The sequence below is a fragment of the Dermacentor albipictus genome, chromosome 6 (genome assembly GCF_038994185.2).
Source record: "Dermacentor albipictus isolate Rhodes 1998 colony chromosome 6, USDA_Dalb.pri_finalv2, whole genome shotgun sequence".
Taxonomy (NCBI): domain Eukaryota; kingdom Metazoa; phylum Arthropoda; class Arachnida; order Ixodida; family Ixodidae; genus Dermacentor; species Dermacentor albipictus.
The window spans coordinates 124,750,227-124,773,715 of NC_091826.1; the positions used below are offsets into that span (position 1 = coordinate 124,750,227).

A 23,489-nucleotide genomic window follows, 5' to 3' on the forward strand; every position below is an offset into this window, starting at 1 on the left:
CAGCAAGGTATCTTTTCACTTCTCATGAGAAATGGCTCGTACAGACTGCTCCGCGAAATGAACCGAGACCACATTAACAAGGGATTAACATGGGACCAGCAGCACGAGCGCAAGCATTAGCGATACATGCCTCACCAAAGCAAATCAAGTTCCTCGTCGGGCGAGCAGGGGCCGAATCTTATAACGGTTCGGTTGGGGAACCGTTCCTTTGGCCTCACCTGATTGGCCAAAATTTTTATTACGTCACAGGTCGTCGGAGGCAGCGGGGCGGTATCGCAATTTTCGAATACGTCACGCATCTGTGAATCATCTTCAAAGCGAACCGGTCGTAGGAACCGGCGAAGGGGTAGTCCGCTTTGGGTTCCGTTGCTGTGGCTTGGATTTGGCTTGTGACCCTGGCCGCGCGCGCCGGTCGCGCGACCCCGGAGACAAGCGGGCGTCGCGCGCGCGTGCGTTGGTTGCTTCGGAGGCTATTACTTGCCTTCGTCGTCTGCTTGGCGTTCCTCTTTCGGTGTCGACCACGGCTGGAAGCGCGATACGCGTTCGACGAAGTGACGGATAATGAGTTGCACCGCCCTTACTGGCTTTCTAAGTAAACCTTTTGCAGGCTACGCTATCAAATGCAGGGGACTCAGGTGCAAGCGTACGAGTGGCCATTCCACGCAGAGGAAGGAATATTGCGCGCTACGGTTCATCGCCACTGGCCTGCAGCTCCCAGAGGTCGGTCGGACGTGAAGCATTCATCGGAATGACCTAGATCTCTGCTGCCGACACCGTCCGCAAAGTTGCTCTCGCAATTACTGTGTTGGCTGGTTGAAGGGCTGGGTCAGCTTTCCCGTGACCTCAGCTTCAAAGCCAATGCCAAGGAGATATTTGCATGGTGAGATCGAATTCTCAGTGCTATCGCCAGCGTGAATAGCTTGCAGATCACCGTTCAGCAGTCAGAAGGGTTCAACCTAGGCTGGTTCAGCACTTCCATCGTTCGGCTGATAAAACTATACAGTCAGGACGGGAAGATATTGTGGAGATCTCTTATTTGGCTGCCTTTTTTTCTCTGGTTCGGGAGTGCCGCACTTTGTTACTCAATTTTACGGCACAGCGCGCACCGTCAGCACCACACTATTCGATTTGACTTCGCGCAGGCAATGCAGGGCCCGTGTATCGTAATGTTCGATTTCAAGTTCCATTGCTTTTATCACGCGACGCGCCGTGGGGCTTATCGCAGGGACAGCGGCAGCGCGGCGGTGAGCGAGTCATGTCCGAGCCGATGACAAAGGGCGAAAAAAGATGGAAAATTGATATAGTCGGCTAGTAAAGGTGCCCCTAAGAACCAGTTCACGGTTTTGTCGCACTCGCTACTTGAGAAGTGCCGGCAGTGCGTTCCTGTTGCGTGCATCCTGCGAGCTCCTGGTAGCAGACGACATAGCGCTGCGCTCTGCCAACTCATTTACGCTTGCGCTACCGCCTGTCGGCTGAGAATAAAAAGGATGACATTAATTAATTACTTCTGCATTGCGCAAACGCCCGGCACCACACGTTTATACTTCAGAACTTGGCGTATAATATTAAATTTATATTTTACATTTGTTTAGCAAGCAGAAGCATTCTGCAATTCCTCGATTAGCTCGTCATATAGTGACGTACACTTCAGAGGTGGCACCCTCTCATCTATTGGTCGCGTCCTCCCCTTCTTGCACCGCCGGCTTGGGAGTGGCACATCAAGTGACGTAAGTGGCGAAGCGAACGGTTCGTATTCCGAACCGTTATAAGATTCGGCCCCAGCTAAAGTAAGCTCGCGTCGATGGCCGGATCCTACCGGAAACAAAGATTTTCAGCAAGAATAGTGAAACAGGAATGTGACCGGCGGTAATTACCTTAAAGCATGCTTGGATATTTTGAACTTGAAAAGCTTGGCCAAACAACAAACATAACGCGCACGGCGTGAAACATCAGAACATCAGAACACTGGCGTTCTGACCACGAGTGCTCACCAGATTACGCAAGCGCGGCAGCAGCAGAGCGCGAAGTAACCTTCGTCCTGCCTATCGCTTAAACGCAAACAGCGGTGAGAACACAGCATGCACAGACGTATGAACAGCCTGCAAATCGCATTCAAGATAGGGTGCGCGCGACCGCGCGCCTGCGCCCACAGAACGCATTTGCTGGCAGAGTAGAAGCCGCCCTCCCCCTCTCTCTCTTTCCCGCGTTGCCTCTCAACTTTCCTTCGCTTCGCGCGTGATTGAGCCGCAATCATCGGTTCCCCTGGCGCCCGGTCGCAATATACGCATTTTCGGCCACAGTCCAATCCCGTCCCCTCCCTCCCCTGCACCCAGGGCCTTTCGCGCGACGGAAGACGGCGCGTTTGCTCTCTGGCTTATGCCCCAACCACTGGCACGCGCCGAAAGCTTCGGCGCGCGCTGGCAAGCGAACGCGTCGCTTCGCTTCGGCTGGAGGGAAAGGGCGCGCAACCACTGGAGACGCGCGCCGAAGCTCGCTCCTCGGCTGCGGCGCACTGTTGCTGGACTATTCCGTCTTCATCCGTCCAAGTCCGGCCTAAGACAGCCTGCTGTAAACTAAGCTTGAAACAATAAGTTAGTGATCTGTATGTGCTTTTAGATATAAAAAACACGTTTGAATAATGAATATACACCTGCCGCAAGTTTGTTTTTATTTTTGAAGTAACAATAGTGTACAAAATATCGACATCAGCGCACGCGCGTCGTCTGTCTGCAAGATCGCTTTGCAAACACCTGCACGACGATGCCATATATCAAAAACTGTTGTACCATTTCATTTTTTGGTAGCTTATTGCACAGCCAACTATGTAAGAATTGGGCGTGCAATGTATAACTGAAAAAAATCTGTGTTGGAAATATTGCCACGTAGTAGTGACGGTAAATAAATAGTGCCGGCTCAATCGCAACGATAGCGGCGAGCAATGTCGGCAATCGTAGAAAATCTCATCTGCGGGTCAAGCGCGTCGGTTTGCATACGTCAGTCGTCGAAAGTTACAGCCTATTCGCTGGTGCCCGCGCGCCTTCCAGAAACTACAACACAATTTGTGTCGCGTATGCAATCAGATTAGCAATGTTCGTCAACAAAAGACAGAACCATCGATAGCATTCGCGAAACTTGCGATACGTTCAGGCGCATCCTGCACCGAGAGATAACGTTTAACATTTTTTAGCCGGTGAAATACGGTAACCGGATACAGATAAAGCATCCGTGTCAATATAATTATGCTTGTTGGTGCACGAGAGAAACGTGAAAAAGTGGGTTCTGAGAAAATCAGCAAAGCGAAATTGAAACACCTGTAGCACTCACAAAAAAAAACTAGAATAGCTAAAATGTATGTAATTCGTATCTTGTCTCCCCCCAATTCTTGATTCTGCCAAATCTAGCCCATGGAGCACCTCCATTATTCTAGGTTGTTTTGATGCATCAACACCGCATCCGGAGGCCTTCACGTTGAGTGTATTGCTACAAAACATTTTCACAGTGCAAGTGCCATGTTATATTGTAACTGGTTTCCACATATCAAGTTTGCCTTTCTTTACATTAATGAAATGACATACCGTCAGATAATACAAGCTTGAGAATTAGAGGGTTTTGATAGGAGTCTTTCGTTGCCCTTTGCCAAGCCATACTATTGAAGCACTTATTCGAATGTATGGGAGCAGCTCATTTGCATAGTATCAGAAATATGTAAACAGGTTATTTTCACAATTTACACACTTCGTCACTACAAAAAGAAAAATTGCAGTTTATTGTTTTCAGCCTGCCATGATGTTTTGACTGAGAAATATATATTCAATTTGTTCTGCAAGGCACGCAATAATTGCTGTGGCATATTATTTTATTGCACAACACTACATACAGTAGCCAGCCATTATTAAAACTCAGAAGAAATTAATAGCACAATGCATATGATCAGGCACACAGCATATTATTGCACTTTCTTAATTCATGCCAGAACGACGACTACAGGCGTCTTTCTCCAACAAGGTCAGCATCCATCGTGCCTCCTTACCATCGGGCTTCAGACCCTCAGCATGTTCAACCTCAGCTTTGTGGTGTTTAAAACAACCTCAAGTGCGTCTTACGGTTCCAGGGATAAAAAAGAAGACCGTCCTGCCTACCTTGGCCTTGAAGCAAGCAGCTCTGGATTGTTTGCACACTTTCTACTTTGATTGAGTCCACATATATACGGATGGTTCTTCTACTCAGACCAGCTCCACCAGCGCAGCGGTTATACCATCACGATCACTAAGCATCCAATACAAGATTTCTTACTTGACAACATCGACCGGTTCGAAGCTTGTTGCCCTCCGAGGTGCCGTTGATTATATTAATAACCAACCGGCTAATCGGTGGGCAATATTGTGCGATTCAAAGGCGGCCTTACAATGTCTTCTGTCATCTCTTCGTCACGGGTCATGTGAACAACTCGTGTCGAAGATACGAGAAATGCACCATCACATGATCATGAAAGGACACGACGTCGTGTTTCAGTGGCTGCCTGGTCATTGCGGTATCTCCGGCAACGACCTCGCTGACGAAGCTGCTAGGAAAGCCCACGAAGGAGCAACCCTTATTTCTATACCTTTATCGTGGACCGACGCAGCCCAACACTTAGGCAAGCTAGAGCACTCTTTTGACATTGGAAAAGTGGCACACACCTGAATTCACTCAACATCGATTGCATTCCCCCGATCCCTCTATGCAACTGCGGCTGTTACCAGGTCTTCCGCAAAATGAGGAAACAGTGCTGTGCCGCTTACCCTTGGGCGTCGCATTCACTAATGCGTATGCATTTTTGATTGGAATGGCTGATAGCGCCGAGTGCAATGCCTGCGGTGTCGAGGAAACCATAGAGCACCTACTGTGCTACTGCCCATCTTTTGAAGATGAAAGGCAAGACCTCTGCACAGCTCTCAATCAGCTAGATGGAAAGCCGTTCACCTTGAACTAGATCTTGGGACCATGCCCTCGCATGTCGCAGCTACAAAAGGCCACAAAAGCGCTGCTGCGATATTTGCAAGATATCGGATTGAGTCAGCGTCTGTGATCCAAACTGAGTGACCGACTGATATCCCCAGTGGACTTTCTTTTCTTTTAATCTTTCCGTCCTCCTTTCCCTTTCCCCACTGTAGGGTAGCCAAACGGGCTCAGTCCTGGTTACCCTCCCTACCTTTCATTTATCACTTTCTCTCTCTCTTCTTAATTCATGCCCTTTTTTTAATTGCACAAAAACTACTGCACTGAAATAGTATACTAGTACATACTTAAACAGCACAATTTTATACTACGATAATAATCAATCATTCAAAGTTTTATTGTAGTGCCCAGGAACAGCTAGAGAGCCTTTGTACAGGTGCACTTAACGAGCACTATGTGAGACAAAATGTACAGAAAACATGAATGTAGTAGACAAAAAAATGGAAGATAGAGAAACAAATAGGAAACAAAGGAAACGCGGAAAAGTAAAAGGGAGTTAATCCTACATGATTATCTACAGATACACAAAACACAGGAAATGAACTCTGAAGTATGTTTTGGAGTCGAGTCTTATTAGCACAATCTTGTAACAAGCCCAGGCAACGAATGTGGAATGCTACCTGGTATACTATTGCGGCACAAACAAATGCATATGATCAAGAAGCTTTAAGGAATGTATAATGTCATGGACCACCTTATACAGGAACAAAAGGTGTGATTTATTAAGACTTGAATCTATAGGTGCGAGTTGAAGTATACTTGAGAAGGCTCAACTGTGGTCGCCAGAATGGCAAAAGTGTGCTTTAAGATAGATATCAATTTATTCTGGATGCGTTCAATGAGGTCAGAATTAGATTTGCTCATTGCACCCCCCTCCTACAGAAGCATACTCTAGTAGTTTGAGGCACACAGCAGAATTTCCGAAACACAACAGGTGAGTGGAAATCATGCAATTCCAAGAGCGTGAAGAGCATCTTGTGTAATTATCTATGTGAAGAGAAGCTTAGCATTTTGTCGAAGTACACACCAAGATCTTTCATTTCATCGACCCTAAGAAGTGGAGCATCACGTAGGGTGTATCAAAATTTCACATGGTGCGTTTTGTGCATATAACTTAATGCCATAGTGTTGGAAGCATTTAAGAGTACTTATTGTTTCTGCATCAGTTTGAGAGTGAAAAAATGTCTTTTTGGAAGTCGATGCAGAGGTGAACACTGTTGACAGCCTGAAATGTCGGCACACAAAGTCATGCTGTTCATTTATTAAAATGCTCTTAGCACTAACAGAAAGCGAGGAATCCCATATAGATTCAAACACCTGACGCACTGAAGAGGATAGATGTAGGTCGGCAGTTAGTAACTGCACATCTAGCACCTGATTTTTGCATGGGCAATGTTCATGCTACCTTTCGAGTGCTAGAAAAGGTACTAGACTTTAGGGAACTATTGAAGATGCTTGTGAGAACGAGGAACAAGTATGCTTCCATACGTCTTAACCCTTTCAGACACCACTTTATCCCATTGATTGAAAAGTTGCTTTCACCACATCTCTTGCATCCTCAGAATCGTAGAAAGTGTACAGCTGCAGCAAATGTTAAGAATTTTCAATTGTTTAGCGAGTTTTGTCAAGTTTAGAAAATTTCGACTCCATGCGAAAACTCACTACAGGAACACAAAATATGAAAACATGTACTATTTCGTGTTTTGAAAAGCTTGAAAAGCACTTATCCAGCCACTTGACAATTATGCCTGGTGCACGACATTGTAAAAAACAATGAAAGAAGTGAACCCGCTACATACAACATACTGACACAGAGTAACAACACCCAGCCGTCTACCTTCCCACTCATTTTGCTAAAACATTCTGCACATTATTCAAAATTGCAGTACAGTTCCAATAATAAGTGTTTCAAATGTATGAAACACATCTTAAATACCATTACTTTCATCAGTGCTTTTGCTATTGATGCACGCTCCTGCTGTGCCCAATTGTGTAGACGGTGTCTCAAAGGGTTAAGCTCTGTGGAGGAAATACCATCAACACCACAAGAAAGGGAAAGTTTAAGGCAAAATTTAAGGCACTTCATACACTTGGAAATGAGGTTTTCATTGACTGTTAGCATACACTGCGCCAGACTGAAAAGGAAGGTTACTTGAAGCATATTTCACACCATATAGCAAACAGAAATGTTCTGCAAAGGCATCAGCAGTGTTCGAGACAACACCACTATTTTCATGAAGACGTACATCTTTGACACTCCTTTTAGAAGAGAGAGCCCACAAAGGCCCAGAAATATTTTGAATTATGTGTCACACTGGCTTCAACACAATCAATCTGGTCAAAGTGATGATTCTAATAATAATAATAATAATAATAATAATAATAATAATAATAATAATAATAATAATAATAATAATAATAATAATCTTAGTGGTAACTTGACACACTAGACTGAAAAGAAGGCTGATGCCTGTATGTTAGAGCATCTGATAACCAGCCATCTAAAGCAGGAATTTGCAGGATGCAGAAGAGACTTCCTTCCCCTCCATGTGCACACACACTTACTCAATAACACAGCACCGCACACACGCACACATTTGACAGGTGCACAACACACAGGAGTGCCAATGAAGTCTGGTTCCAAGGAAGGAGAATCCAAACCGCCAGGGGGGTGGAGAGAAAGCTCTGCATGCCAGATATAATCATGGAGTTGTGGTGTCGGGCCATAGAGGCGTGATGAGGGCTCGGGCTGTGCTGAACACTTGTTCAGACGAACTGAAGAAAGATTAGTGCTGTCCAGAGAGACATCAAACACCCTGCAGTATAGACTAGTGCAATGTTGCGTTGGTATTGCAGGGTGTGCTACTTGAGAGGTTTGAGGCAATCCTCGAAGGCTGGCATGAGCTTGTGACAACCGAAAAGACGGGAGTAAAGGGTGCCTATTGTCCGGCGCTGAACAAGCTTAAGTTTGTTAGCGTCGCGAGTTTGGTACGGGAACTATACTGATGAGCAGTACTCAAGTCGTGACAGAATGATAGAAGTGTAGAGTGCTCGGAAAACCTTAGGTCATCAGGGAAGGGAGACACGGGACACAAACCCAAGAAAGGGCTGGTGCTTACATACAGTGCTGGTGACATAAGCGGAAAAGTTGAGAGAACAGCTAAATGCTACACCCAGAATGGGAAGGGCCCGAACAGTCTTTATAGAAGTGCCTCCAAGGAAGAAGGTTGGACGTGCAGCAGTTTCGTTGTGGCTGATATGCATGGCAGCACTTTTGCGGTGCTACTACAAAGTTTGATATTGTAGGCCCAGTCGTTCACCTTTACGGAATGTGTTTATTGTAAGCACACATGCTGGTGCATCGGCATATTGTTGTTGTGAAAGCGTTAACTTGTTAATCAAACACATTCTGCGCAGATGCATTAGTAACTTGGTTTTGAGTAGATCTTTGTCCTGACTACAATCTATAGTATCGCAGCAAGAAACATTTTAGTAGAGGCTGAAGGGATTCCAGCAGTTTAAGCATACTGACTGCACAAAACACTGATGACACCTTTTCACCTTCCCCACAATGCACTCACACCATCTACACTTTCCATAAGCAAAAAGTGAGATAAAAAATCAATTACAGTTTCATTGACTCAGTACTTGCTGATTATGAAGCGGGCATCGAAGCAATCGTGATATACGCTGCTACATGCATAGGTCTTGCATGATGCAGGTCCTGCTATGCACTGCACACAGGGCACATGTTGCAAACAGATAATTTCTTTTTGCAGTGCTCAACTATAACGACACACTGACTCAAACATGACTGTGTTGTCACGTATGCTTCAGTGCGTTAGTGTTCTTGATTGCTACACGAGCGATTTCTGCCCAACTAGCCTAAAAGACTTACGCACTAGAAAGAAGTTAGTGAATGAGTACAGTGAACTTGTACTGCACTGGATTCACATGCCGAATAGAAGAGCGCAGTGTCAGCTGAAACAGGCGGCACGGCTGATTATGTAAGTACTTCCAATAGTTCGGCGGCAGTTATCTTTACCACTGGAAACAGCGCAGAGCTTGCCCGTTAAACTTGAGTCAACCGACACCACACGAAACACGCCGCGGTTGACAAACCCAACTTCCACACGGTTCATTCACCACATCACAGGTCACACGAAGTCAAGAGTGCCATATTTTAAATCACTGCAGCACCAAACGGACCTGAAAATTCATTTCCTTCGACAGAGTTTCTCAGGTGAGTTCGTTCACTCGCCAGCTACGAACTCGATGGACCCGCTAGGCCTACGCGTAACGTAAACAACATCGGCGATAGGCGAGGGCTAATTATCCAGACTTCGGAACTCGTAAACATGTTTCCATTCGTTTTGAGCACAACAAAATGCACACACAACAAGCACGGATGTTGCGGTAATCGTGATTCGGTTCGCTGTTTTAGCAGACGACCGCACTGAGCCCGGCGGAACCCAGTGGGCAGGTTGGATTAGTCGGCGTCGTTCGAAGTCGCTTCGGATCCACGTCGCACTGCCACAACCCACGGTCGTCGGTCGTGTCGTCGTCGGCATACTATTACAACACTGTTTTTCAGGAACACTGTCGCGCGCGTCGTACGCCCAAGGAACTCGGACGATCGTTGGTGCCGTCGCCTTCGTACGGGCAGGTACGGGCGGCCATGTCAGGCCTAGTAGCGGAGTCTCCGCAGCCTCCGATTGGTTGACGCCTGCGACTCGTCGCAGCCTCTCATTGGTGCACGCCGGCGCAGCTTCGCCGCGCGTCGCCAAACTTCAAGCATCGACAGAAGGCATAATCGCTGCGCGACGTTCCGCTTCAGCGCGTTTGCGACCGACGCGTTGACGCATTTGACCCTTCGGCGCGCGCCGAAGCTTTCCAGCGGGTGCCAGTGGTTGGGGCATTACTCCCTCGCGCGAGCCAGGAACAGCCGCGTCAGTCGGCTGCGATCGCGCGCTTCCACTCACACATACACCATGCGGTGCGTGGCGACAGTGTTATGGCCCTTGCACATTATAGGGAACATTAGGTCGACGGTGGCGGCAAAAATGTGCCTGGCTTCTCTTTATATTTGCTATCGCAGTAATATGATTTCACAATATATGCAACCCATGTATGTTGCACATGTGCGCGGCTTAAACAGCTTCACTGACAATTTATGACCACATGAATGTTGCAGCCCCACTAATTTTTTTTACAATAAATAAGAAATGAAAAATACAGGAAATACAAAATTTGCCACTATATGTCGCACAGGTGTATATGCGCACGCTATTTCCCGTTAAGCCAAAGACATAAGCACTAAATTGGCAAAGTTAAAACATTTATTTAACTGATTCATGGAGTCTTCACTTTATATCGACCCGAGCAACTGCGCTAGATACGCACATTTTAGTCATCCATTCGCTTATATTTGCTGATTAATACCTTCATGTGCGATTAGCAGACTAAATGACGGCCACATAACTTTCTCGCATAAGTTGCGCTGTAAGTCCGTTTCGGCTACACAATTATCAAAGTATCTTAGCATGTTCGTGCCATGTCCACTCCTAAAGCTAACCAAGTTGAACACCTTGGCACTTTAGAATTCAGATTAGAGAAAGATTCATTGAGAGCGACGAGAAAAGTCTGCTGGCTGCACCGTAATTATCTGGCATGCGCGGATGATAGCTGAACGTTGGTCGACAGTGTAGGGAAGGTAGGAGCGACGGAAAGATGACAGAAATTGCTCGCAAATGTCGATCCAAATTAGACTTTTTATGGTATAACTCCGAACTAAGTTCGAAGCAGTTATATCCCGAAAACTGGCCTCCCGATGAACTGCTTATAAACCTCAAGCCTAGCTTTAGTTTTAGCTTGCATTCCTGCATGGACGTTTGTGGCATCACGAAATTTAAAAAGAATGCTGAAGAATACTTGCACAGTTGAAGACGACACTTTATTCTAACGAGCACATTAAAACAACTTTACACGGGCTTGGCAAGGTACGGGAAACTTAAAGAAACGCGTCTGTGTTTAAACTTTATACAAAGGACGAAAACACCACATTATCTTTGCCTTTGAGGGAAGTGTTAACGAGGGTGCATCGCCAAAAAGAACGAGCTGTGCTTCAATGACTACTTGCGCTATGGAATGAGTTTCGCGTGACATTTCCTAAACAGAAACATAGCGAGGCTCAGTAGAATAACGACGTAGGGCATTTTCCAATGACGCAGTTTTGACGCTGTTTCGATGACTACAGCCTTCAGGATATACAGATAAAAAGAACTAGTTGCCTTGTGCCACTGGCCATGCTTACTAATGAAGGTAATGTAGGTTGAAGTTGCTTTCAACCTTTTTCGGGAAACAAAGTTATATCATGCGTATATTGAAGCTACTTTTCTCAGTTGTGCTTTTACTTACGCTTGGCGTAAACTTGTCTAAACACAAAACTTTGACCGTAGTTGTTAAACTCTTCCGCATCTTAAGGCATTCTCAGTCACTCCTTGTAATAGAAGGGAGAAATGGCGGCAATGTTCAATATTCGATTTTGAATGTTATGACAGAAAGTGCCATGCCAGCAAATTGTATTGCATCACCAGATTTTTTATCTGAAACACTTTGACAACCTTCTGAGACACCGTACGTAGATATTGAGAGCAGCGTTTATTTGTATCTACAAATGCCCGCTGTCTTCCTATAGGATGTAAAATCTCCCGTAAGTTATGTGATTTAATGTCCCAATGTAAAAGTATGTGTGGTTATGAGAGGAGCCATGATGGGAGCTGCAGGCAACTTTTAAACACCCGAGGTTCATTAAAGAGCACCAATATATATATAAACACGTGCTTTTCCAGCGGGAAGAGTGAAAGTCCCTTTATACCCTCGAATCTCTATCGGCCGCAAGATTTTACAGTAGGAACGCAGATACATATACCGGAATTGTACAACTTCAACAGTTGTGCAATGTGTTCTGATATTAACTTACTAAGCAAATGCTTAGCTAGACAAGACTTGCTGTGGTTTGTCTCGCTCTTCGACAGCACCAGACCCAATATCGGGAGTTATTTCGAAGCAGTGAGTGTTGATCGAGCCGGTGTAAATTTGTGATGAGATCACAGCGTAAGGGAAGGTATTACACAGTGAAAAAATATTCGTCGGGCCATAGCATTCATATGGGGCGCGTTATTATTGACGCTGTTCAAGCTGCACGCTTTCACGTGGACTGCATGCATTAAGAAATCATGCATTTTCTTTTGATACGGCACCGCACTAAGCCAGCGCAAGCGCTGCCGCGGTCACAACACCTGCTCCAATGCATATGCCGCAACTGCTGCTACAGGCGCACCGGCAACTCCGACGTGGCGCATGACGTTTTAACCACAGAAGCCGAGGCAACGCTCTGCGCGTCGCCACACTCTGTCCCGCTTTCATTATTCGTCAAACAGGACTTAAAATAAACAGAGCACATGAAAGCCAACTTCCTACACTAAGTGCAATTTATAATATATATATACATATATGTTACTGCGCCAAATCTCTGTGGTTCTATTTGTACCAGCTATCTCAAACTTAAACACAAGTTTCTAGCTTACGCACCACTCTTCGAAATCAGCTGGTCTCGGGAACAGAATGCGTTGCGAAAAAGAAGCGGGCGGAATAATCTTATCTCAGTTATAGAGGTCGAGTCCACGAGGGAGAGCTTCAGGAGTGCGGTTGCTATGACAGCGTCGACGTTTAGGGTACCAGTCCATACGCTCCTATGCGAAAAACCGCACCTGACTTCCAGCGCACATTCTCCAGCAGGTCAATGTTCGCCGACTCCTCTCCTACGCTTTCCTTCCTCTGTCGAGTAGCCCGACAAATTCATCATCAGCATCATCAGCCATGTTACGCCCACTGCAGGGCAAAGGCCTCTCCCATACTTCTCCAACGACCCCGGTCATGTACTAATTGTGGCCATGCCGCCCCTGCAAACTTCCTAATCTCATCCGCCCACCTAACGTTCTGCCGCCCCCTGCTACGTTTCCCTTCCCTTGGGATCCACTCCGTAACCCTTAATGACCATCGGTTATCTTCCCTCCTCATTACATGTCCTGCCCATGCCCATTTCTTTTTTCTTAATTTCAACTAAAATGTCATTAACTCGCGTTTGTTCCCTCACCCAATCTGCTCTTTTCTTATCCCTTAACGTTACACCTATCGTTCTTCTTTCCATAGCTCGTTGCGTCGTCCTCAATTTGAGTAGAACCCTTTTCGTAAGCCTCGAGGTTTCTGCCCCGTAGGTGAGTACTGGTAAGACACAGCCATTATATACTTTTCTCTTGAGGGATAATGGCAACCTGCTGTTCATGATCTGAGAATGCCTGCCAAAGGCACCCCAGCCCATTCTTATTCTTCTGATTATTTCCGTCTCATGATCTGGATCCGCCGTCACTACCTACCCTAAGTAGATGTACTCCCTTACGACTTCCAGTGCCTCGCTGCCTATTGTAAACTGCTGCTCTCTTCCGAGGCTGTTAAACATTACTTTAGTTTTCTGCAGATTAATTTTTAGACCCACTCTTCCGCTTTGCCTCTCCAGGTCAGTGAGCATGCATTGCGATTGGTCCCCTCAGTTACTGAGCAAGGCGATATCATCAGCGAATCGCAAGTTGCTAAGGTATTCTCCATCAACTTTTATCCCCAATTCTTCCCACTCCAGGTCTCTGAATACCTCCTGTAAACATGCTGTGAATAGCATTGGAGAGATCGTATCTCCCTGCCTGACGCCTTTCTTTATTGGGATTTTGTTGCTTTCTTTGTGGAGGACTACGGTGGCTGTGGAGCCGCTATAGATATTTTCCAGTATTTTTACATATGGCTCATCTACACCCTGATTCCGTAATGCTTCCATGACTGCTGAGGTTTCGACAGAGTCAAACGCTTTCTCGTAATCAATGAAAGCTATATATAAGGGTTGGTTATATTCCGCACTTTTCTCTATCACCTGATTGATAGTGTGAATATGATCTATTGTTGAGTAGGCTTTACGGAATCCTGCCTGGTCCTTTGCTTGACAGAAGTCTAAGGTGTTCCTGATTCTATTTGCGATTACCTTAGTAAATAGTTTGTAGGCAACGCACAGTAAGCGGATCGGTCTATAATTTTTCAAATCTTTGGCGTCCGCTTTCTTATGGATTAGGATTATGTTAGCGTTCTTCCAAGATTCCGGTACGCTCGAGGTCATGAGGCATTGCGTATACAGGGTGGCTAGTTTCTCGAGAACAATCTGTCCACCATCCTCCAACAAATCTGCTGTTACCTGATCCTCCCCAGCTGCCTTCCCCCTTTGCATATCTCCCAAGGCTTTTTTTACTTCTTCCGGCGCTACCTTTGGGATTTCGAATTCCTCTAGACTATTTTCTGTTCCATTATCTTCGTGGGTGCCACTGGTACTGTATAAATCTCTATAGAACTCCTCAGCCACTTGAGCTATCTCATCCATATTGGTAATGATATTGCCGGCTTTGTCTCTTAACGCATACATCTGATTCTTGCCAATTCCTAGTTTCTTCTTCACTGTTTTTAGGCTTCCTCCGTTCCTGAGAGCATGTTCAATTTTATCCATATTGTACTTCCTTATGTCAGCTGTCTTACGCTTGTTGATTAACTTAGAAAGTTTTGCCAGTTCTATTCTAGCTGTAGGGTTAGAGGCTTTCATACATTGGTGTTTCTTGATCAGATCTTTCGTCTCCTGCGATTGTTTGCTGGTATCCTGCCTAACGGAGTTACCACCGACTTCCATTGCACACTGGTTAATGATGCCCACAAGATTGTCGTTCATTGCTTCAACACTAAGGTCCTCTTCCTGAGTTAAAGCCGAATACCTGTTCTGTAGCTTGATCTGGAATTCCTCTATTTTCCCTCTTACCGTTAACTCATTGATCGGCTTCTTATGTACCAGTTTCTTCCGTTCCCTCCTCAGGTCTAGGCTAATTCGAGTTCTTACCATCATCCTGTGGTCACTGCAGCGCACCTTGCCGAGCACGTCCACATCTTTTATGATGCCGAGGTTAGCGCAGAGTATGAAGTCTATTTCATTTGTAGTCTCGCCATTCGGGCTCCTCCACGTCCACTTTCGGCTATCCCGCTTGCGGAAGAAGGTATTCATTATCCCCATATTATTCTGTTCCGCAAACTCTACTAATAACTCTCCCCTACTATTCCTAGTGCCTATGCCATATTCCCCCACTGCCTTGTCTCCAGCCTGCTTCTTGCCTACCTTGGCATTAAAGTCGCCCATTAGTATAGTGTATTTAGTTTTCACTCTACCCATCGCCGATTCCACGTCTTCATAGAAGCTTTCGACTTCCTGGTCATCATGACTGGATGTAGGGGCGTAGACCTGTACAATCTTCATTTTGTACCTCTTATTAAGTTTCACAACAAGACCTGCCACCCTCTCGTTAATGCTATAGAATTCCTGTATGTTACCAGCTGTATTGTTATTAATCAGGAATCCGACTCCTAGTTCTCTTCTCTCCGCTAAGCCCCGGTAGCACAGGACGTATCCGCTTTTTAGTACTGTATATGCTTCTTTTGGTCTCTTAACTTCACTAAGCCCTATTATATCCCATTTACTGCCTTCTAATTCCTCCAATAGCACTGCTAGACTCGCCTCACTAGATAACGTTCTAGCGTTAAACGTTGCCAGGTTCATATTCCAATGGCGGCCTGTCCGGAGCCAGTGATTCTTAGCACCCTCTGCTGCGTCGCAGGTCTGACCGCCGCCGTGGTCAGTTGCTTCGCCGCTGCTGGGGAGTGTGGGCCGGGGCCCGACAAATTAAAATTACCTAAACGAATATATGGAATGAATAACTATTATGCCTTTAATTTACTTATGGCTCATGTTGCTAATGCAGAGTTAAAGCTAAGCATTACTGAAATCATGCTTTATTAGGAGAAATCCTGAAACCAGTGTCATTTCTCACACATCTGTCTTTAATATGTGCTACGAATACACTGGTGTGTGAACCCACCGTGGTTTCTTAGTGGCTATGGTGTTGGGCTCCTAAGCACGAGTTCAGGGGATCGAATCCTGGCTACGGTGCCCGCATTTCGATTCTTGTGAAATGCGAAAACATCTGTGTACTTAGATTCAAGTGCACGTTAAAGAACACCAGGTGGTACAAATCTTGGCAATCCCCCCTACAGTGTGATTCATAATCAGACAGTGGTTTTGGCACGAAAAACCTCGTATTTTAAGGTTAATTGGCGTTAAGAGTTTCACAAAAGCATGCGTCCAACAGTAGGGGAAGTTATTATCTGGATGACCAATATACTTTTTAGGAGACTCTCAACACGGGCAACTTGAAGTCCGTACTGATCTTTATATTTCTGTTGTAAAGACAAAGGTTTATCATTCCTCTAAATTTCTTCTGCAATTGTAAAATGTGACAGAACTGTGTAATTAAAATTTATTATTGAATGTTTTACTTTGCTACGTGGACGTTGTAGTTTGTACCACTGACGTTTCGGTCGTACGTAATCGCTAGAGGCTATAAAAATGAAACCAGCTCCGACCGCCATTTACAAAACTTGTTTGAGCTGAAAAAAAAACAGAAGATCCTCTCGGGTACGTTTAGATCGCTTGACCTTATAGTATCAAGTAAATAATGATAATATTGTTACTGGAAGGAAGAAGCGTACGGCTATTCACAGATGGCTTTTAATGGAGGAGCCAACAAGCGTAGAGCAGCGACAAAAACCTAAACTCTTCTTCGTCGTCTTCAAGGCCACCATCAGCGTCCTATTCTTCCCACATTTTACACTGTGACATGACCCCTGTCAGAAAAAGTACCTCACTGGCGCGGCTCATTGCTGCGAGAAAGGTACAGCTTGAGAGGGCTGACGTGGATGATGTGAGAGAAAGGTGAAGACACGGTGCCATCCAGTGGAGACACTTCATATGTGACAGTGGTCACCTGGCGAATGATGCGGTAAGGACCGTAGTATCACTAGAGGAGTTTCTGAGAAAGATCAGCACGACGAGTTGGAGACCAAACTAGCAGGAGAGCACCTGGTTCGTGCTCCACGTCGTGATGGCGGTGGTCGTAACAACACTTCTGTGTCTATGAAACAGAAAGACGAATGCGGGCAATCTGTCGTGCTTGGGTCGCTGCGGCTATGACATCCCGAGTGCACTCTGTCGGTGAGTCGAGTGTGGTCGAAATAGGAGTCTCAAAAGGGAAAGTGGAATCATGGCCGAAGAAGAGGTCGAAGGGTGAGTAGCCAGCTGTATCGAGGTGCGAGGAATTGTAAGCGAACGTGACAAAGCAATGTCCCAGTGGCGATGATCGGAGTAAACATACATTGATAGCATGTCAGTTAATGTGCGGTTCAGGCGTTCGGTAAGACCATTAGCTTAAGGAGGGTACGCGGTAGTAAGCTTGTGTTTAGTAGCACATGATCGAAGTAATTCATCTATGACTTTGGAGAGAAAGTATCTGCCGCGATCGGTGAGAAGTTGACGAGGTGCACCGTGGTGCAAGATAACGTTGTGAAGCAAGAACTGAGGATGAACTAGCCCTCGTCACGATCACCAACTAGCCCTCGTCACGATCTTACTGAAGCAAGAAGTCAGCGTCGTCTGTAGCGCAACTGATCCATAGGGCTCCAGTAATGGCATAGCGAGTTGTATGGTCCGTAGCGACGGCGATCCGCCTATTTCCGACATTTGATATTAGGAGTCGTCCGAGAATATCGACGCCAACGCGAAAAAAAAAGGGTCGATCGGTATATCTAAAGGCTGCCGCAGACGAGCAGGATTCACAGCTGGTCGTTTCCTGCGCTGACACGACTCACACGCGGCAACGCAGCGCCGGACGGAACGGCTCAGACGGGCCAGAAAAGCCATCGTCGAATTCGGTCATAGGTCCTATTTACGCCAAGGTGTCCAGCGATGGGAACGTTGTGCAGTTCCTGGAGTAAAATCTGTTGAAGATGCGATGGAATAACGGTTAGGAGCTCGGGTCCGTAGTGGTACATGTTGCGGCGATACAGGATGCCATTTTATAGCGCGAACATATGAAGGGATGGGTCAGACGTATCGGAGATCAGCCGTTCGATAATGTGTCGTAACGATTCATCGCGTCGTTGCTCCCTACCAATGTGTTTCAAGGCGGAGAGCGAAAGAACGCAGATCGCTGTGACATTCACTAAACCGTCGGTGCATCCACGGGATGACGAGCCAGACGGCGTCCTGATGTAGACGACCCGACTTGTAGACCGCAGTGTATGTGTATTCCTGCAGCCGTAGGTCCCAGTGACCGAGGTGTCCGGTGGGATCCTTGAAAGAAGAGAGCCAACAAACAGCATGGTGATCGGTTGTAACTGTGAATGGTCGACCATTTATATAGGGTCTGAACTTGCCCACCACCCAAATGAGGGCGAGACACTCGCGCTCAGTTCTCGCGTAATTGCGCTCGGCTGGAGAGAGGAGGCGGCTGGCGTAGGGGTTAACGCGTTTGCGCCCACATTGGCGTTTATCTAAAATTGCACCGACGCCGTAGCCACTGGCGTCAGTGTGGATTTCAGTCCGAGCGAATGTGTCAAAATGGGCGAGAACAGGAGGTGTGGTGAGCAGCATGATGAGCTGCAAGAAAGCAGACATTTGTTCAGAGCCCCAGCAGAAAGGAACGTCTTGCTTGAGAAGCTCAGTCTGGCGACGGGCGATATGGGCAAAATTTTTCACAAATCTGCGGAAGTAAGAGAAAAGGCCAGGAAAGCTTCGAACATGTTTGGCACAACTTGGTACGGGGAAATTCCGCACAACATTAATTTTAGTGGGGTCGGTGCAAATGCCTGGCGAATCGACGAGATGTCCGAGCATGGTTATTTGGCGGGGACCGAACTTGGACGAGTTCAGCTGCGAGCCATCGTTGCGAAAAACCGAAAGAACAGATGAAAAGCTTCCAAGATGAGTCGGAAAAGTGGAAGAGAATACGATGACGTCATCCAAGTAGCACAAACAGATGGGCCATTTGAAGCCACGCAAGAACATGTCCATCATTCGTTCAAAGGTCGCCGGGGCATTGCACAAACCAAAAGGCATTACCCGGAACTGATATAGGCCGTCTGGTGTGACGAATGCGGTCGTTTCACGGTCCATTTCATCCACGGCAATTTGCCAATATCCAGAGCGAAGGTCTGTCAATAGATGAAAAATAAGTGGCAACGTGAAGACAATCCAGAGCATTGTCAAAGCGCGGTAGTGGATATACATCTTTCTTGGTGATAGTGTTTAGGTGATGATAGTCAACGTAGAATCACCAGCTGTTATCCTTCTTTTTGACGAGAACAACAGGGGAAGCCCACAGGCTGAGAGAGTGTACAATAATTCCTTTGGGAAGTATTTTATCAACCTCATTCCGGATAACTTCTCACTCAGAAGCAGACACCCGGTATGGGCATCGGCGCACAGGTGCTGCATCACCGGTATTTATAAAATGCTTCACGACCATAGTTTGACCCGAAGGGCGATCGTTCAGGTCGAAAATGTCGGAATACGACTCGAGGACACCACGTAGCTCTGCGGCTTGTAGGGCTGAGAGGTCCGGGGCAGTCATCTTTGTAAAGTAGTCGGGCGGGGCAGATGCGGAAGGCGCAGAATGAGCACTGGTCGAAGATGGCACAACAGGTAGAGCAGAAATGTGGCACTCGTGCGACGGTGACAACGTGTCAAGGGACATGCTCCGAAGAAGTACTTGTGGGCACTGTCCGAAATTGAGGATGGGAAGACATCTCTGATTGTCCGCTACAGAAACGATGGTGTGTGGGAAGGTGACAGTGTGAGAAAGCAGAATTGAAGTCGTGGGAATAAGGACATAGTCTCCGACAGGTACAGGTTGGCGGGCTAAAACAGTGATGCAGGTTGCTGCTAGAGACGGGAGGTGAATAAAATCCGCAGAACAACGCTGAGTTGGAGCTTGGGAAGGAAGGGCAATGGGAAGGGGTAGGTCAAGTTGTGCAACACCCGCTGAACAGTCAATCAGAGCAGAATGGGCGGTCAAGAAGCCAACTCTGAGGATCACATCGTGAGGGCAACGTTCGAGCGCACTAAACAAAACAGACGTGTGGCGGCTGCCGACAGTCACACGTGCAGTACAAATTCCATGCGTAGCCGGAGTTCCACCGTCGGTGATTTGGAGCAGTAGAGTCGGAGCAGGAATGAATACTTTCTTCAAACACCTTAGAATCTCCGCACTCATGATGGAAGTTTGAGCTCCAGGGTCGATGAGTGTTGCAACGGACAAACCATCCATCTCCACGTCCATAAGCTTGCGATCAGTAGGCAGGGTCAGCAGAGGAATTTCAGGCCGAGGTGCTAGAGCAGCGCCGCCTCCAGGAACTGCCCCTGTTAGTTTCCCGTCAGAAAGCGGTGATGCTAAGCTGGGGACGAGGAGCGACGCAGGTGGGGCGAACGGGTGCGGCGACTGTGAGGTGATAGCGAAAGCTAGTCGCAGTGACTCGAGCGCTGTCAGGTGCGTTCCACCTCGGTGGAGAGTGCAGGTGTGCGAGAGTTCACTGAGGAACGGCGGTAGGCGGGAAAGCTTGGTCGAGAGTAGGCTGGCGAGGAACTCCGGCAGTGGCGAGAGATGTGGCCCACATGTCCAGAATAACGGCAGATAGGCCTATCATATTGTGTGCACCATTCGACCGGGTTGAGACAGCTGCAATATGGACCGTGTTTGCTCGGGTGAAGAGGGGCAGAGGCAGCATACGAAGCGAAGTCAGGATGGCTGGCGGAGCAGATGGACGGAAGACCGACATTGGCAAGTGCTTGGCGAATGACCGATTCAATGAGAGACGCGAGATGCCGCGAATCTTCAAAGCACTGCGATACTGGCGTGGCAGCAGACGCTGCTTCGATTTCTCGCCGGAAGATACGTACGACGTTCTCGGAGGAGGTGGGCTCACGCGGTCTTCGCACGTCGATGAAGCTGCGGTATTGGGTAGACGCGTAAAATGTTGAACTGTGCGGCGGCTCTTCGCGTTTTTAAAGCGGCGACATTCGTTAATGATCTCATTGCCCATTGTTATATTCTTGTAAACAAACAGTTTAAACGCGTCGTCCGCAATGCCTTTTAAAACGTGGCTGACCTTGTCTGCCTCTGCCATATTATTATCGACCTTGCGACAAAGAGCGAGGATATCCTGGATGTACGCCACGTAAGATTCAGTGGACATCTGTGCACAGATTCCAAGATCATTCTTAGCAGCAGGTTAACAGCCGACGGGCTTGCGGAACAAATTTCTATGCTTCTGCTTGCACTGGTCCCAACTTGTAATCTTTTCATGTATCTGGAACCAGACCCGTGCTGCTTTCTTTAGGTAGAATGTAACCCAGCATAGGCGTGTTATCCCACCTGTTGTGCGCACTGACCCATTTGTAATTCTGAAACAGGAATCAACACCAAGGTTGTCAATCCAGGAAAACATGCCAGGGTTGCGACGCTGGGCTAGAATGACCGTCGGTGGGGACGACGGGGCCGTAGTTGAAGACTGTCCTTGGAATGACATGGCGGCCAGGTAACGTCCGCTGCGGAACTCCATCTTGCGCAAGTGATTACCCAGCAACTCCATCCAATGATGTTACAGGAAGGAAGAAGGGTATGGCCATTCACAGATGGCTTTTATTGGCGGAGCGAACCAGCGTAGAGGAGCGACAAAAACGTAAACTCGTCGTCATCTTCAAGGCCACCATGAGCGTCCTCTTCTTCCCACATTATATTCTGACAACCTGAGTACATTATTGACTCATGCAAGTAATTTAAATGTATGAAGGTTTAGAGATTAACCTGGAGGTCTCGCGACATTGTGGACATTGCGTTTAAGCAGTATTGGCTTCATAATTGATTGAAGCAACTACTGACAATTGGTGTTAATATGTTTATTTACGTGTTTTTAGTCAGCGAAATTCGACATGTACATAGTACAACACAAAAGTGAACCCTTTGGAATAAGCTAGGAAACAAAGCTTTCTGCCATAGCCAAAACCCCAAATAAACGATAAGTTAAGCGAAATTACGCTATTGTTGATCTACTCGTGATCAAGCACAAACTTGGCAAATTATGCTTTCTTTTTATCATTTATTATACAGTACAACAAAAAATTATAGTTCAACGAAAATAGAACATGACTTATGATAAGCTGCTTTATAGTCTGCCGTGCTGCGGATTAAAATTGCGGACAAAGAACTCTTTGTGCATACTTTGCTTTCTGCCTTGATTATTGGGTTAACCGGTTTTAGATTCTGATTTATTTTCTTTAAGTTTCGTAGGTTAAACCTAAGTACAACTCCTCTATTGAAATGGCCATTTATTGCACAAATGTATCGTTCCTTTTTACATTTGTTACCACTGTGCTGAAACCACTTCCAAACCATGAACAAACTGTTGCAGTGTCAGTGAACTTATTTGAATAGAAATTAAGTATCGCTTCTTTATTTACTAGAAAAAGTTAGATAGACACATTAGGAAAAGTGTGTAATGTTCCCAGGGAATGCTAATTGCAATAATGACTTGCTCTTTCACTCTCTTTTACCTTCAAACAGGGTTGTCTGGGCTGGAGCCGGCATGGTAATATTTTACATAACTACAATATCGATGACAGGACTCGCCTTGACCTACTGGTACAGGGACTGTGACCCTATGCTAGTTGGCTCGATTACACGGTATGATCAGGTACGTTCCTCTCCAATAATAGCCTGAATTGAAGCTGCAATGACGTAGGTGCTCCCAAATGAAGCGTCCTTTACGGCAGGTTACTTGCCGTGAGCGGTAACGAGCAATGAAAGCGGCTTTACGGAACCAAGCACTGTAATTTTAACTAAAATATCGCGTACTCCGGGTTTCTGTGTAATAATACATCGCCCACATGGACGTAAGCTGTCCAGGATATCGCCCGAAAACGCATTTTAAGCTGGCAGCCATATAGGGCAATTTTTGCCATTATTTAGGGGCATTCATATTCAAGAGCTCGTATTTCATTCTCGTAAAAAATTTAGGACTCAAGAATTGCTAGTGACGACCTTACACGAGAACGTTACACGAGAACGCTACACGAGACACAAGCTTTCAACTCGTTCAACTCACTAATCACTTATCTTGCACGCGCAGGAAATATATGTACACACAGATACATCGCACTTGCAAAGAAAAGCAACCAAAATACAAAAAAGAGCGTCCGAGGCACCTGTGTAACAATGATCAATTAAGACGATGAACAAAACGTCAACAAGGTGAATGCAGGAGCCAACGTTTCGACAAGTGGACTTGTCTTCTTCAAGGCGACGTATGCTTTCCTCGCCACAGTATATATAGGTGGGGTTCTTCTAAACGGGAGAGGGTGTGAGGCGGGAGGATGCGGAAACGGGGGAAAATGTGTTAGCGTGTCGAATTGATAGTAAAGGAACGCTGTGTACAAGGTCAAAGTCCTATTTCCTAACTTCATC

General features: G+C 46.4%; 1 protein-coding gene across 1 annotated transcript in view; it reads left to right on the forward strand.

Annotated features, from left to right (window-relative positions):
* LOC135899414 (putative sodium-dependent multivitamin transporter) overlaps window positions 1-23,489 on the forward strand; it is a 133,217-nt gene that overhangs the window by 13,446 nt on the left and 96,282 nt on the right. Inside the window, exon 3 of the mRNA XM_065428660.2 lies at window positions 22,590-22,719. Within this exon, the coding sequence (XP_065284732.2) occupies window positions 22,590-22,719 (130 nt within the window). The remainder of the gene's footprint in view (window positions 1-22,589; window positions 22,720-23,489) is intronic.